The following is a 16,526-nucleotide window of genomic DNA, read 5'->3' as shown; positions in this document are numbered from 1 at the left end:
TCCGGAGGTCCCCAAAATAACCAAGACTGTTGCACGGATACTGCATTAGATACAGTGTCATGGCTTATTAAAAAAAGCAAGAAAAATTGAAAGTCAATTCTCTAAAACAACAATTTGTCTGCTCTGTATGGTTAAAAGCTCAATTTTTATACAATAGCAAGATTTTTTTTATTTGTTTATGTCACTTAAAGTCATGCAAGAGACAAAAAGTTCTAATGCTAGGTAACATTACACTCCGGTTTATTGAGGTTTTATTTCCCATTCTGGTTTATTCTTATGGCAAAATCTTGTAACCTCATCTGCCTTTTTTTATAAAAAATACTACCAGAGCAACTTTTATACTGTTTATTGCACTGAGCAGTTAAGAGTTAAGGGCCCTGCTTAAGAGCCGAGCAGTGGTAGATCGGTGGTCCTAGGATCTGAATGACCTTACAAGCAGCAGGACAACATATTAATCTCTGATCTTCCACTTCCATGTTAGACTACCAGATTAAAATGACGTTGTCTCTCATTTGTCACTCTTCTAAAATAAAGCTGATGTCTTAACCTGATGCATTACTACTAACATCTGTAATGATTTTGCAACAGTGGTCGTTTTTAATTTGCAGTAGTCAATATGAACTTGTTTTGTGGTTGCTTTGAAGACAAATCCTAGATTTAAGCTTGTCCCATGACTCCTGAGCTGCTGATTAGTCCACTAACGAGTCTTTTCTGCATCAGGAGCAGCATGACTCACCTTGGTGGTAACAGTAACGGTGGTATTCTGGCCCACTACGGCGTGCCGTAGTCCCTCTCCTGTAGCCACACTGGTGTGACCCACAGCACTAGTAGTGATCAGAACCCCCAGGTTCTGGATGGAGCGACGGAGGCCCTCGGTCTCCACCTGGCACTCCAGGTGCCCGTTCTCATGCGGCTGCTCTGGGAAAGAGTGACGCGCCAGCGCTGACACTCTCTCCCCCAACTGCTTCTGCACCAGCAGCACCTCGGTGGCGCTGCCGTGGCTCAGAGCCTGCTCGGTGAAGCCGCAGCTGCTCTCGATATTCTCCTTCCCCTGCAGAAGAGCAGCCAGTTGGGTCTGAAGCACCTGCACCCAGAACACAGCGGACACCGCTATCACACCGCTCGTCTACATGATTACATCCTCCAGAATATGTACCGTTCTCATAACCTTCTTCACACTGTGCTTAGCACTGCTACCTTTTGCTTGGTGCTACAGATGTTTTCCAGGTCAGTGATGAGGGCGTTCTTGCGTTGGTGCAGTGCTTTCTCCAGCTCCTCGAACGTGCTGCTGATCTCAGTTATTGCCTCGCTCTTCCTCTCGCACAGCTGCCTGGAGATTTCGTTCACTACGTCGATGGCTGCCGTCAGCTGAGGAAGCCTGGAGGAGGACGTAGGGAAGGGAGAACGGCGCAGAGACGTTAAACATCTCATTATGAATCAATAAATACATACAGGTGGCAGTCGGAGGACAACCGTACGCCCACGGCTCTCCGTGAAGACTCATTTATTCTCTTTAAAGTGCCGCGATAATGTGAGGATGAAAACTGAAAGATAATTATTAAAGGATAATTAGCTCTGTAATTGCACTTTAATTGGTTATAAAGCACATTAGTTTTCACGACTGGTTTCATCGTTCAGACTCGATACGTTTATGTTCTGATGGCTTTTGATTCTCACTCCTCTTTAAGCAGGATCACGGGCTAACACTTAAAAGTCGTTAAGACTCAAACAAGCTGTAAATATAACATCAAATAAAGTCAATATTCACAAATCAGTCATGTTTTGACTCCTGGACCTAGGAAACATCTCACTTTGTATAACGATGGAAGAAATTTGTGCTGAATGAAATGAATGTTAAATCGCTGACATTGACACTGATGCTGATATGTTTGTGCACATGTGCTGCTTTAGGTGAAAATGGATGTACAGGACCTTTTTTTAAGGCTCAAGATGATGTCTTAGGCCACGTTCACACTGCAAGTCTTAATGCTCAATTCGGATATTTTGCTCAGATCTGATTTTTTTTGTTTGGCTGTTCACATTACCTTTTAAAATGTGGCCTATATCAGATACCGGTGTGAACAGTTTGCTATTTCAAACTGACCCGCATGCGGAAACGAACAATAACAATGAACAATAACAATGATAACAATGAATCTCACTGTTTTAATGCATCACATATTATTTGAGGTGCACACACATTCATTTGGAGCAAAATAATAATAATAATAAAAAATATATGTATATCAGCGGGGGTCTATACTATGCCATGGCCATGGGGGTTATCAGCGGCAGCTTTATAATACCTTATCATTAATAGCTGTATCAATATTACCGTTATTATTATTATTATTGCTATTATAACTACTACTATTATCATTACTATTAATGGCTGTATCAGCATTATTATTGCTATTACTACTACCATTTCTATTTGTCCTCTTCCTGATCCTTTAACCTCCCCTTCATTACTCATGAAATGAGTATATTTGTAAATATGTTTATCATTACTACTACTGCTAATACTATTATTACTATTTCTTATTAATTGGATTTTTCATTATTATTATTATTATTATTATTATTATTATTATTATTACTGTTGATATTGTCTCCTTCCTCATACCCAATTTTACATTTTTTTTTTATTATCTTTTTTCCCTGGTTAATTTTATTTTATGTATTTTTTTGTCTTGTGTGATACTATTACTGTCTTCATCATTATTATTGTCATTGTAATTATTATTATTTTAATTAATATATTTTCCTCTTTGATATATATAGATATATATATATATATTTGTATATGTTAAAAAAAAAGTTGGCGAGGTTATGGAGGAAGTATTGTGTCATCTGGTGCAAGCAAACATATCATGTAATGCTATAATGTGATGTATTCAATGCAAACATTTATATAACACTCACTTTATATAACACTCTTAAAACACACACGTTACCAGTCACGTTTGTGTCACGTTTTCCCTGGCGAAAATAAATAAATAAATAAATAAATAAATAAATAATCGTTTTCGCCGATGCATAATTGTGACAAATGTCGATGTAGATTGACGTAAAAGTCGCATCAAATCCACCTTGGTTGTTCACACTGTGGCCACATTGGAAAAAAAAATCAGATTTGGGTCTGATTCAGGACCACATATGGAATTGAGTGTTCACACTACAGGTTTGAGTGTTCACACTACTCCTGAAGAAGTCTGACCTGGTCACTTGACCCCAAACTAAAATCGGATTTGGGCCACTTTTACCTGCAGTGTGAACGTGGCCTTATTCCCTCAGTGTTATAGGATCATTCTTATTTGCTCAGCACCTTTGGTTCATGGATTAATTAAGATCGTTAAGTTTAATGCCTGTGCTTATGACTAGTACTGTACATGATGCATATAAATGATTCGTTCACCACACGGAAGAAACCTTTATTGTAAATTGTCCGCTGCCTTGCTGTCGCTCGTACCTATTGCGGATAGCATCCAACTGGTTCTTGAGCGCTGCTTTGTGTTGCTCGAGCACATCCCGCAGAGGAACGGTCACATGCTCGCGGTGTTCTCCCTCTGTGCACTCGAGACACATGGCTGTCTCACACGACTCGCAGTAAAACTCCATCACCTGGTAAGAGTCAGCGTAACACAAACAAAGATGACAATACCATAAAACACAGCCAGTGCTTATTCAGGTCCTTATTAAAGGTGATACCTCACCTTGCCCTCGTGGTTGGGGCAGGACAGAGACTGAGCCAAGTTGGCGGCACTGGCTGACTCCAGAACGTTACGCTCCTCAGGCTGCGAGCACTCGGCCTCCCTCTGTAGCACCTCCATCAGGTTAGTGATGAAGAAATTGTTCTGCAGCGCTGCTACACCTTTCTCGGGCAGGATGGATGTCTGCCTGCACACCGGGCAGGACAGTGTAAGGGACTGTGGTGGGATGTAGTTCTGGAGGCATCTGAGGAGAAGGAAGTGTGGGTGAGTTCTGGGCTGGATATTAATTCAGAATTTCAATGATGAATGTTTTTTAATAAGGGGTTTCGTAGTACGATTTAGTGGTATAATTATTTATCCCAGTTTGGAACCACCTCCATGTGCTTAGTAAGCTGTTAGGAAAAAGTCTGCATTTCTTACAGGAAAGTGTGATTTTGGTACACGAGGCATGTGTTTCATTCGCATAATCACAATATCATCATAACAGCTATGATTTTATTCAGCTAATTGTACAAGATTAACATCCAGTTTGTTCTATAACAATAATAATAATCAGTGTTGTATAAAGCACTATAAAGCAATACTTAAGTAAAAGTACAAGTATCAGACTACAAAAAGACTTCAGCAGAAGTGAAAGTCGCCTTTTAGAATATTACTCAAGTAAAAGTCATAAAGTATCTGATATTTGCTGTACTTAAGTATCAAAAGTAATTTTCTGATATTTAATGTACTTAAGTATTTGGAGTAAAAGTAAAAAGTAAAATTTCAGTGATTTTCGGTAGGCATAAGACCAGGGGCGGTTCTAGGGTTTCATCTTTAGGGGTTTTAGCCCTCAGTGAGAATTAAAAACAAGAAGAGTTTTATATTATATATTATATGACCACATAGTAAGCCAAAAGTTATGGTATTATTAAATGGTAAAAGTGGACACAAAAATTTTATGCATGATGTAATGATGCCAGTCTTGAATCAGATCAGTTCATATATGTGTGCATTCTCTACAAACAGTGTGTCCAATGAATGACGTCATTAATAAACTAATATTCACAAAGACCAAATCAATAAATGTTATTTTTATTTAGTATTGTATGGATTGTTTGCATTAATATTTAGTTTGTGCTACAACTCTGGTAATAAGAATAGTGACATTTCACTGCTTTTGGTTGCCGCCGTTATAGATAAACGCCCCCAGCTCTGACCACGTGTGCTCGCTGCGCGTACCTGTGCTTCTCCGTACAGCACGCGAACGTGCGTAATACAATCTAGGAGCAGTGATACACCAAACCTCCCTTATTACAGTCACACACATTTCTGCTGAGTTTATTTTGTAGTAACGAGTAACGAAGATGTTTAGTGGGAATATAACGGAGTAAAAGTTTACATTTTATCTCGGAAATGTAGTGGAGTAAAAGTGAAAGTTGTCATAAATTTAAATAGCGAAGTAAAGTACAGATACGTGACATTTCTACCTAAGTACAGTAACGAAGTATTTGTACTCCGTTACATTACAACACTGATAATAATAATAATAATAATAATAATAATAATAATAATAATAATAATATCATCATCAGGCACATCTCAATCCATTCCCTAGCTCCCAAGGTGGTGAATCAGTATAGGGATAAGGACATATCAGTATAAGGATCCTGGCTCACTAAACATTAGGACACGGATGACTCTTAAAAAAAATAAAAATAAATGACTTCATCAGTCACTGTAAAAACACAAAGATAAAGGATTATACGTCATATAAAATGTGCTTGGGCTTCTTCCCTGGTACTTCAAGCCGAATCAGTGGCTAGCTAACGGATTTTTACAAACCATTGAAAAACAAACAAACAAAAAATAATACATAGAACTTAAAATACCTTTTTTTTTTTTAAAAAATTACTAAAAAATATCAGTAATCATTCGAGAGCCACAACATTGATAACAAGCTTCTTCCATTTGTAGGCAAAGTTGGGTGACAGTTTATCTGCCTTTTCAAGCAGAGAGGCTTCAGTCAATACGCTGTGTCCATTTCCGGTAAAGAAAGTAAGCATCCATGTTATTTTTTTTTAAATGCATTGTGTTTTTTTGTTGTGTTTTTTTGTTGTGTTTTGTTTTTTTAAGGGAACGAATGTTTCAGTGCACTGGAAGGATTTTGTGACTGACAGAGAGAGACATCATCTTAATGTGGAAAAGCTCACTGGCTTAAACCTGACTTACGCCTGGTGAGCTCATATGTAATGCTTCCCAAATTAGAAATGAAAAACATTTCAGCTCTGTTACAATATTTGCCCACGATACCAAACTATATTAACAAATCCAAGAACTTTAAATGACGCACCGCTTCTGAGCTTTGACCTGATGACTAATACTGGACCCTTATAAAAGCTGATGAAACATAGAGGTATGGCTGGTAGTACACAATAATTTTAGTAGCCATGACATAGTGTGCAGTTTCCAAATCTCTTTCATAATAAACCGATTATCTGATTAAATCCTTCATCTGGGTCAAAGCTCACTGCGTTTCTCCGCTAGGTTGCTTTCAAAGTTTCCCAAAGTAGCCAGCGCTTCTACTTGGGGAACAAAAAGGGCAATTAAAGTTTGAGTGTTACTGTGACGATGCCCTGTGTGAGGACTTTGTACCTCTCACAGAAGGTGTGCAGACAGGGCAGGACCTTCGGATTATGGTAGTGCTCCAGACAAATACTGCACACCAGAAACTGCTTGTCTATCTGTCGCACCACAGGGCTGGTGCTGCCCGTCTCCCTCTTAGCCATGGTGAGAGGCATTCACGGGAAGAGGAGTATGAGGCACACACACCTCTCAACCTACAGAGAGAGAGAGAGAGAGAGAGAGAGGAGAGAGAGGGAGAGAGAGAGAGAGAGAGAGAAGAAAATGTAAATAAAACCACATAGACACCAATAGCCCCTAGTGAACCAGGAGAGATACATATTCAGTTCTGAGATTAAATGGACAATGTAGGCAGAAGTAGGAGTTGGCCAGTGAGCGCCAGCTGCAGCCCCATCGGCGTGTGTGATGCCCCGGCTTGGGCAGGATCTCTGGAAATATGTAAGCGTTAAGTTTGAAACTGGAAGAATGGTGAAAGCACTAAAAATGATTCTCTTTTATAATACAGTGCTGCGGAATTCTCAAAACCGATGAGGACGAAAGTCCGAGCTGCAAGGCAGTTCGGTCATATTCTGTGTGTGTTGTACATAGTCAAATATTCCAGCCATATTCCAGAAGTATTCCAAACACTTTTCCATTAGTTCTCCCTACATACTCCATGTGTGATCAGCGTACGATTCCAGCCATTTTCCATACATGTTTTCAGCACATCATCCTCACTTAATCATCACGTTACAGAAGTATTCACATAATTCCACAAATCATTCTCATATAATCCCAATGTATTCCAAACATCATTCCCACATAATCCAGACGTATTTTAGAAGTATTCCACGCACATTCAACACGTCATTCTCACATAATTCAGATGTATTACACACATCATTCACACATAATCCAGACGTATTCCACACATCATTCTCAAATAATCCAGACATGCTGTAATTCTCACATAATCCGGACATATTCCACACATCATTCTCACATATTCCACACATCATTCTCACATATTCCACACATCATTCTCACATATTCCAGACATAGTCCACACACACATTCCACATAATCCAGATGTACAGTATGCCAACATCATTCTCACATATTCCAGAAGTATTCCACACACATTCCACACAACATTCCCACATATTCCTGAAATGTTCCAGACATTATTCCCACATAATACAGACATATTCCATGCATCATTCTTACATATACCACAAGAATTCCAGACATTATTCACATTATTATGATATCTTACATGGTAACAGCACACACACACACACACACACACACACACACACACACACACACACACACACACACACACACACACACACACAAACAGAGAGAGATAAAAATAGCAAGGCAGGTGTTTCAGCATTATGACAGACATCATCACTGACTTGATGTGCTAATGATAACCTTTGTCCATTTCATCAGCTAACAGAAACATCACCCAGGCTCTAAAAAAGGACCTTCAGCCATTAAGGCATGTTGCATCATCCTGTGAGCTCCAAAGCTGTGAGCTGGCACCCATTAGCTCTCAAAGAAGAGGCAAAAAAAAAAAAAGAAGGAATTCTCACCTACACAAAAATACAAACATTTAACCACGACAGCAGAGTCAAACATCAAGTTATATAAGAATCTGCCCGGTTCATTAAATCAATAGAAGAAGAAGTCTTTATTTTAGTCTCATATACATTGCAACACAGTGAAATTCTGTCTGTGCATATCCCAACTTTGGAAGTCTGGAGGTCGGGGTCGGAAAACAGGTTCAGCCATGATACAGCACCCCTGGGGAAGTGAGGGTTAAGGGCCTTGCTCAGGGGCCCCAACAGTGGCAGCTTGGCAGCACTGGGGCTTAAACCCTGATCCTCTGATCGATAACCCAGAGCCCTAAACACTTGAGACATCAATAACCTAATACATCGTATGTACACAAATATGACAGTCAAAAAAATAAATTAAATAAATTCAATTATGTAAAATACATGAAAAAAAAGAGAGGAGAGGACAGAGAAGAGGAGAGGAGAGGACAGAGAAGAGGAGAGGAGAGAAGAGGACAGAGAAGAGGAGAGGAGACAGATATGGAGAGAAAGAGCAGTTGAGGAAAAAAACAACAAGAATGCAGATGTGCCAAAAAAAAAAGATAATAGCACCAAAGTAATAAGAATAATAAGAAGCTGAGTCGTATTGTATTATGTTCCTCAGGCGTCTGTGACGACGTGAGACGATGCTAATGCGGCATGGTTCAATACGAGACAGCGAGACTGAACGCAGACCATTTCTGTGGAGGAGGCCAGAACAATCGCACGCAGAAAAACGACAAAGCAGAAGAGCTTTGAGATTTTCACACTCACTTAAATCTTCATTAAGTCATTTGGAGAAATGACAATATGGGTAATTTAACCGAAAAGTGGTCCTGTATAAAAGACGAATGCTCTCTCTCTCTCTCTCTCTCTCTCTCTCTCTCTCTCTCTCTCTCTCTCTCGTTTCATCAGACATTACTTAATAAGTAATTGATCTGATGTTGTCATTTCCATATGTTTCTCTCTATAGTTCTGATTTATACACCTCATATGATCTAATGTGCAGATCTCACTAACTGTGCTTACGGCGAGTCTGAAAACCGACCACACGCAAAACCTCCATCTTCTTTATCTAAATCTGAAGATTTTAGACATTCAGTGAGAAGATGCCAACTCCATGTGGTCTTTGAGTACAAAATCCTCCTCATCAATACACGATTGTCAGACTGTATCTGACTGTAGAAAGGACATTATTCATAATGACACACTCTGGTGTTAATAACGGTTTATAACCACACCCTATGTCACCCAAATGAGGATGAGGTTCACTTTTGAGTCTGGTTCCTCTCAAGGTTTCTTCCTCTTCCATCTAATGGAGTTTTTCCTCACTGCAGGCGCCTCAGTCACCTCAGGCATGTTCATTGGGGATAAATACAAACACATTTAAATATAAGTATAATATTAATCTTGAACTTTTTGTACTATAGTTCTTATGTTCTGTAAAGCTGCTTTGAGACAATGTCCATTATTAAAAGCGCTACAGGAATAAAACTGAATTGAATTAACTCCATGCTGCCAGCGGAACATAAATGGACTTCTGGGACATTTTTTTCAATTAGAATAAACAAATGAATTATTTTCTGGCTGCAACTCAGATATGTAGTCAGTAGTTAGTTGGCTTGCAGTGTGAGATGTGTGTTTTTTCCCTCTGTTGATAACCTTATACAGAATTTTAATGTTTGGAGATAAACACCTTCAAATTGTAGTGTCTCAGAGAGCTGAGATGGGTTTGATATCACCCCATGTATTCAGAAATACAGAAATACTTATGAAACACAACAAATTCTTAAAGCCCTGAACATATCTTCTGCAGGAGGTCCCATATAATACCCACACACTCCTCACGTATTTTCCAAACATTCCACATATATATATATTATTCCTTACATACCCCCGAGGTTTGCCACACATTTCTCACTTAACCGGAAATATTTCACACATATTAAATCAGATAATCCAAATTCTATTCCACATATAATCCAGAAAGATTCCTCAAATATTCCAGAAATATTCCACACATTTACATATCTAGCAATTGGCACATATAGATCTAGAGTGACTTACATTTTCTCACATTTCTTTATACAACTGAGCAACTGAGGATTAAGGGCCTTGCTCAGGGACCCAGCAGCAGGAGCAGCTTATGCCCCTTTGCCACCAAAAAGAACCGGGTGGTGGTTCAGAGCTAGCGCTAGTGCTGGTTCAAAGTTGGTTCCACTGGCGAACCTTCTAAGAACCGGTTTGCCTTTCCATCGGTTAGAAAGCCGTCACAGAGCCGAGTCTGACGTCACTGTATACGTCTCATGTTACCCAGCAACATTAGCGCAGCAGCGGCAAACACAAACACAACAACAACAATGTCGGATGTTGCTTTATTGCTAATGCTCATGGCTTTGTGAACCTACACTGGCATCTAAACGCGGCAAATCTGACGTATACGTGCAGCTCCATGTAATCTGTATAAACGGAGGTTGTGATCGAGAAAGTACATAACATTATTTTATCATTAACACAGAAAAAAATTAGCCTTAGCATGTAGCTACCTACTGTCATGTGTGCTGATAACTGATCATATTGCGGTAAAGTAAAAATGTATTAAACATTAGTATACTTAAGGTACATTATCAAATGCACTAACAGTAGCTCCGCCCACAGCTCCTGACACAAGCGGTTCTTAAGTCTAGACCAGCAACGTTTTGGTGCTACTTAAGAACCACTTTTCCTGGTTCAGAGCCGGTGCTTGTGCTGTCAAAAAAGAAATAACTGGTTCTAAATTAGGCTCCGAACCAGCACTCAAACTGCCTCGGTGGAAAAGGGGCATAAGAGGACCAGGAATTCGAACAAATACCACAAACCTCAAAAATTCCTTATATATAATCCAGAAGTATTACACACATACTCTCAACACGTTCCTCACATAATTATTTTCCAGAACTATTCCTCAAATAATCCAGAGATATTCCAGCCATATTAATCATGTAATCCAGAAATATCCCATACATAATCCTGTACATACTCTACAACACACTAACCCTCAGCAGCAGAGGTAACTGGCTTCAAACTCTGAGCAAGATTCCAAGACTCACATTTCACTGCAGCTCAATCCAGAATCCCTAAAAGCAAACAGCTGGACATTTAATGAAGAGCTAATACAAAAGGAAAACAATGACCCCGTAAACTCTGCAATAAATCTGTTAAACCAAACACACAGTTGAACCCGAGCTTTAAACACGCCTGGGGTCGGGATTAAAACTCGGTGTGTGAACACATTTTAGATGCATTCAAAGCAGCCATGTTGGAAGAGTGAAAAATTCAGGATACACACAGACACAGACACACACACACTTACCCCTTGTGCTCTTAGTATGACTCAGTTTTAGTTCCTCCTGGCTAACTGACACAGCCATGTCCTCCACTGTAACAGCATGAGAAAATGTGCAATCTCTTGATTAATGCTTTCTGAGACAGAAGAGGAACGAGTCGACGCTTCCACTGCGACACACCGGCTGTCTCTCTCTCTCCCGCCCTCGCTCCCTCTCACGCTTTTTCTTATCGCCTATCTGTCTGTTTACCTATCTGTTAGTATGGCTGCTAAAATGCCAGAGCTCAGAGAGCGGTGGTGTTTGCTGTTAGCTAAATTACTGAAAAAAAAGAGGAAATAGGAGGAAACCTTAAAATGGCACTTCCCAAAATCCCTCTCAGTTCCTTCCTGCAAGGAGAGGGAGCTGTGTGTTTGTGTGTGCGTGTGTGAGCGAGTGTGTGTGTGTGTGTGAGCGAGTGTGTGTGTGTGTGTGAGCGAGTGTGTGAGTGTGTGAGTGTGTGAGTGTGTGAGTGAGTGAGTGAGTATGCATATGTGTGAGCGAGTGAGTGTGTGTGAGTGAGCGAGTGAGTGAGTGAGCGAGTGAGTGAGTGAGCACCTGTCTGTGTGGGAGACTGTGTGTGTGTGTGTGTTTGCTACTCATATGATAAAAGAAGAGCTGGATTTCAAGCCAGCTGTCTTTTGTAGAGGGAGGGAGAGAGTTAGATAAAGAGAGAGAGAGAGAGAGAGAGAGAGAGAGAGAGAGAGAGAGAGAGAGAGAGAGAGAGAGAGAGAGAGAGAGACATTTCTCCTCTTTTGGTTGTGAAACAAATCACATAGGAACAATGCAGTCAGCTCTCTCTCTCTCTCTCTCACACACACACACACACACACACACACACACACATACACACACACAGCTCAATAGATTACTCAGTATTCAGTGTTAGACCATGTTGTGCATTCTCTGTTGGCCTTATTGTCTGCTCTCCCTCCCACATGAACTGGTCTGCGAGCGATCGGTCCGCTCAGTCCTCCCTCTGCTCCTCCTCCTCTTGTTTCTCACACACATCTGCTGAATGAAAGCAGCTGAACACGAACATGAGCATCCCTTTTTAACCCTCATCTGAACGTCAACAGAAAGCTGGACATATACACGAGCCAGCAAATCCAAAGCAAATTCATTCCTCGCCGACTGTCACGTCACATCGAATCAGCATCATATCAACAGTCGGATCACAATTTTCGCAGATGTTTTTACAATATATCAGATAATGAAATGACTGTGGGGAAATTGTGATTAGTCACAAGTTATTTCTGTACCGCAACTAGCACAGGAACATGTCGGGTGGATGAAAAAATATTCTCTAATCGTGGATGGGGAAAAATTTTCTTTAAGGCAATCGAAAGAAGGCAATTGTTAGAATTGCTGTGGTATAATAGGAATAAAACCCTTTCTAATAATTCGCTCCGTTGAAAAGTCTAACCACACGGTATAAACGATCAGGTGACAAATTAAACTAAAACCTGCAGACTCTTATTTTTTTGACGTGGTTGGACTCGACGTGTCCCCTTAGATAGATAAATCTATCTACATGCCAATCAATACAAAAGGTCTTCATACTGATCAGCATTATCCTATGAAGAAACATTCCTGTTCCCCCTGATGGGCGTGGCCTGTCCCAGGATGGCTCCGCCCCATCCATAGGTCACAATAGTGTTCAGTACAATTCTGGAGACTTTTAGACTGAAATCGAAACATGTTGACTAAACACCTTACTAACACACTACGTTTTTTTTCCCTTTAATTTGTCACTTGGCTGCAAATTTTAAAGAAAGAAAATTAGCATTGTTGCAGTTAGCATTAGCAGTCTAAATCTCTCAACACAGAAGCTCTGTACAATGTTATTTTCATTTCCCAGGCCCAAAACCGAGAGAGAACGATCCGACGCTCGAGGTAATACGAGTTCAACCGACTTCAAAGAACCCACATTAGTCATAACAACCATTTCTTTCATAACCAAAATATGTTATAAATTCCCCCGCCGGACTACACTGTCGTATTAAACTGTATTAGAGGCAGCTGGTCCATATTATTTGCTCCTTTTACTTTGTACACAGTGCTATTTGGCTTAATAATACCCAGAAGGCATTGCAATCTTGTTCAATTTCATTTTGGGGGACTTAAAAAAATAATAATAATAATGTTTACACAGGAAAAGTAAAATGCATGTAGTTTGGTAAGCCTTTAATTATCGTCAGAGTGTCTGTTGCTTAATCTCACACCGACAATCTGACCTTTTACTGAATATAAAAATAAAGCAACATACAAAACATGGACTGGAACTGTGGTGGGATGAGACGAACGCTCGGGACGAGTCTGGTGTAATCCCTACTGTTATAGTGGTATAGTGGAGAATCTGTGAGGATGTGTGGCTGCTTTACCTCGAAAGGCTCGGAAAACCTCGTTAGGATGCCGAGCTTTATGGAAACCATGAAGTATCAGGAGATTTAAAGTCATACTGAAACTGCACTGGGACTTTATTTTCTAGACCCCAAACTCAAATTTTTGATTCTTGTCTAAATGAATACAACAGTTTTCATTACAAAATGATATCGTTGACAACAACTTGTGTGAACGGTTGAATCTAGAAAATATTGGCATGAATTTCAGAGTTATTAGTATTTAGTTCTTTTTTTAGTATTTGTATTTTTACACATTTAAAACCTTCCCTTTAGTTCCAGTTTTAAATTAAAAAAACTTTTTTTTTTTTCTTCAAGGGTGCCAATAATTCAAGAGCCGGCTGTAACCTTTGACAGATAATTTTATGTCCATCGTAACTAGTCTATGATCTGTAACAGGAAACTGGACTGACATATAAACATAGCGTTTAAAAGTTTGCACACCTCTTATTCGAAATGATGAACCGATGGTCTGTGTTTTCTATTGCATTCGTATACATGATCCTTGACAGTCTGAGCCTGAATAATCCTTGCCTCGAATACGATTTAACAATGTGAGCATGCTTTTATTGTTTTTAGTCTCTAGGGACCATAAATGAGCATATTTAATTCATCGGGGAAACTTTTGCGCTTGATTAAAAAAAGAAAACATGCTGACGAGGAATTTCGTATCATTTATGCAGGGGGTACAAACTTTTGCACTGGAGTGTATTCTTCGTTGTATTATTCAGAAGTCAATGCCTGATTAGATGATTCTGCAGCGTCAGGATCCTCGCTACAGCACGGAACAACCAGAACCAGACCAAATCACAGATTTCCCACCGCATCCGAAGCTCTGTGTGTTCTGTTAAACCTCAGTATATCAGAAACACATTACTGTCATCATCGCTGAAGAAACAAAACATGGCACGGTGGGTATTTATAGGAAAGTAAATCAATGGGGTGGTGGGATGCATCCTGACATTCAGTAGAGTTAGTAGTGCTGCAAGACAATCGATGTGCTATGAAGTCCTACTACTGGTTGCCATAGTGATAACGTTCATCGGTGTGTGATGTATCTAGCATTCCTGATCGGTTTCTATAACATTCAGATACAGCGTCCACTGGAACAGGGAGGGTTAACAGCCTTGCTCAATTGCCCTACAGTGGCAGCTTTGCAGTGCCGGGGCTTGAACCGTGACTTCCGATCAACAACCCAGAGCCTTAACCCCTGCCCTTAAAGAAAAAAGAGGAGAGGAGAGCGCGAATGCAGTTCCTCGCTATCAGAAATTAGCACAGCCCGAGTGCGATGGCTGAGCCTCGCTTTGGGCAAACCACCTCTTTGATCATGGTGTTGCCCCTGCAGGGTAAGTGTGTATGATTATATCTGAATCGTATCAAACGAGATATAGGAGAAGCAGTGTGTGATCTTCGTCAAGGCTCGTGTGACCTATTGTCTTCACTCCCATCAGCAGTGGCTGCGCCGGGTCACACTGTATTTGCATAAAGGACTCAACTTTGTCACGTTGCTGATTTGGACACGGCCACATCGAGTCACCGCATCGCATTGAAAATAAACGACCTCCTTTTGTTCAACTTATATAGCATCACTCATTATTTTCTAACCTCACATATTGGAAAGCTTTATTTATCAACAAATTTACCTCAAGTACAATTTTATTATTTATAAAATAAAACCTTTGTAGTAACTATATTGAGATACGTGAGTAGACGTGAGATATACAAGTAATACGTGAGATACGTAGAATGAATCTTCTGGTTATATAATTGCACTTTCAGACCACAACGTTATAGAAGGGAACTGATTTCTAAACACACTCTCTGGTGTCACCCAGATAAGGATGAGGTTTCAACATTCAGATGGAAAAAGGGGTGAATATAATTAGGCTGAAGTTAATCCACCACACACGCGGCCTACACTGATTACAGTCTTCGCATTAATCCAAGCTTTATTAGGCAAATCAGGGAAAGCAGTATAAGAGAGTGGGCTGAAAACAACCGAGAGAGAGGGGGAGAGAGACAGAGTCAGAGAGCAAGAGAGACAGCAGGGTCAGAAAGAGAGACAGAGAGCGAGAGAGACAGAGTCAAAGTGCAAGAAAGACAGAGCCAGAGAGAGATAGAGTCAGAAAGAGACAATGTCAGAGAGCAAGAAAGACAGGGAGGGTGAGAGAGGGGGGGGGTCAGAGAGAGAGAGAGTTAGGGAGAGATAGAGTCAGAGAAAGAGAGTCAGAGAGAGAGAGTTAAAAAGAGACAATGTCAGAGAGCAAGAAAGACATCGAGAGAGAGAGAGAGACACAGAGCGAGAGAGAGTTAGAGAGAGACAGAGTCAGAGAGAGAGACAGTGTCAGAGAGAGCGAAAGACAGGGAGAGAGAGACAGAGAGCGAGAGAGAGTTATAGAGAGACAGAGTCAGAGAGAGAGACAATGTCAGAGAGCGAAAGACAGGGAGAGCGAGAGAGAGTTAGAGAGAGACAGTGTCAGAGAGAGACAGTGTCAGAGAGAGAGAGACAGGGTCAGATATGGCAAGAGAGAGAGAGAGGATAGAGAAAGGAAAAAGAGACAATTACTAATAGAATGATGATACCTGAATAATGCAAACATTTGTGTTCATGTCACAGGACACACCCGCACGTGCACACGCACGTGCACACGCACACACGCACGCACACACGCACGCGTTATTATTATTATTAGTACTAGTAGTGTAACAGTTCAACCTTTAACACAGTACAATGTCACAAAGCAGCTGTACAGAAATCTATATGTTCAGGATGTTTATCCCTAATGAGCTGGGATGTGGTAGCTCAGTGGTTAAGGTGTTGGCTACTGATAGGGAGGTCATGGG

The 16,526-nt window shown here is 40.4% G+C and overlaps 1 protein-coding gene and 1 pseudogene across 1 annotated transcript in view; both read right to left on the bottom strand.

Annotated features, from left to right (window-relative positions):
* trim3a (tripartite motif containing 3a) overlaps positions 1-16,526 on the bottom strand; it is a 33,479-nt gene that overhangs the window by 9,872 nt on the left and 7,081 nt on the right. Inside the window, exons 2-6 of the mRNA XM_027157209.2 lie at positions 6,348-6,532; positions 3,717-3,957; positions 3,473-3,624; positions 1,198-1,378; positions 737-1,084 (exon numbers count right to left, since the gene is read on the bottom strand). Of these exons, the coding sequence (XP_027013010.1) occupies positions 737-1,084; positions 1,198-1,378; positions 3,473-3,624; positions 3,717-3,957; positions 6,348-6,493 (1,068 nt within the window). The 5' untranslated portion in view covers positions 6,494-6,532. The remainder of the gene's footprint in view (positions 1-736; positions 1,085-1,197; positions 1,379-3,472; positions 3,625-3,716; positions 3,958-6,347; positions 6,533-16,526) is intronic.
* Positions 14,915-15,036, bottom strand: LOC113649452 (annotated as a pseudogene).

This window comes from Tachysurus fulvidraco, chromosome 11 (assembly GCF_022655615.1).
Source record: "Tachysurus fulvidraco isolate hzauxx_2018 chromosome 11, HZAU_PFXX_2.0, whole genome shotgun sequence".
Lineage (NCBI taxonomy): Eukaryota > Metazoa > Chordata > Actinopteri > Siluriformes > Bagridae > Tachysurus > Tachysurus fulvidraco.
The sequence above is the reverse complement of the archived record's forward strand: the minus strand, read 5'-3'. Positions and strand labels throughout refer to the sequence as shown.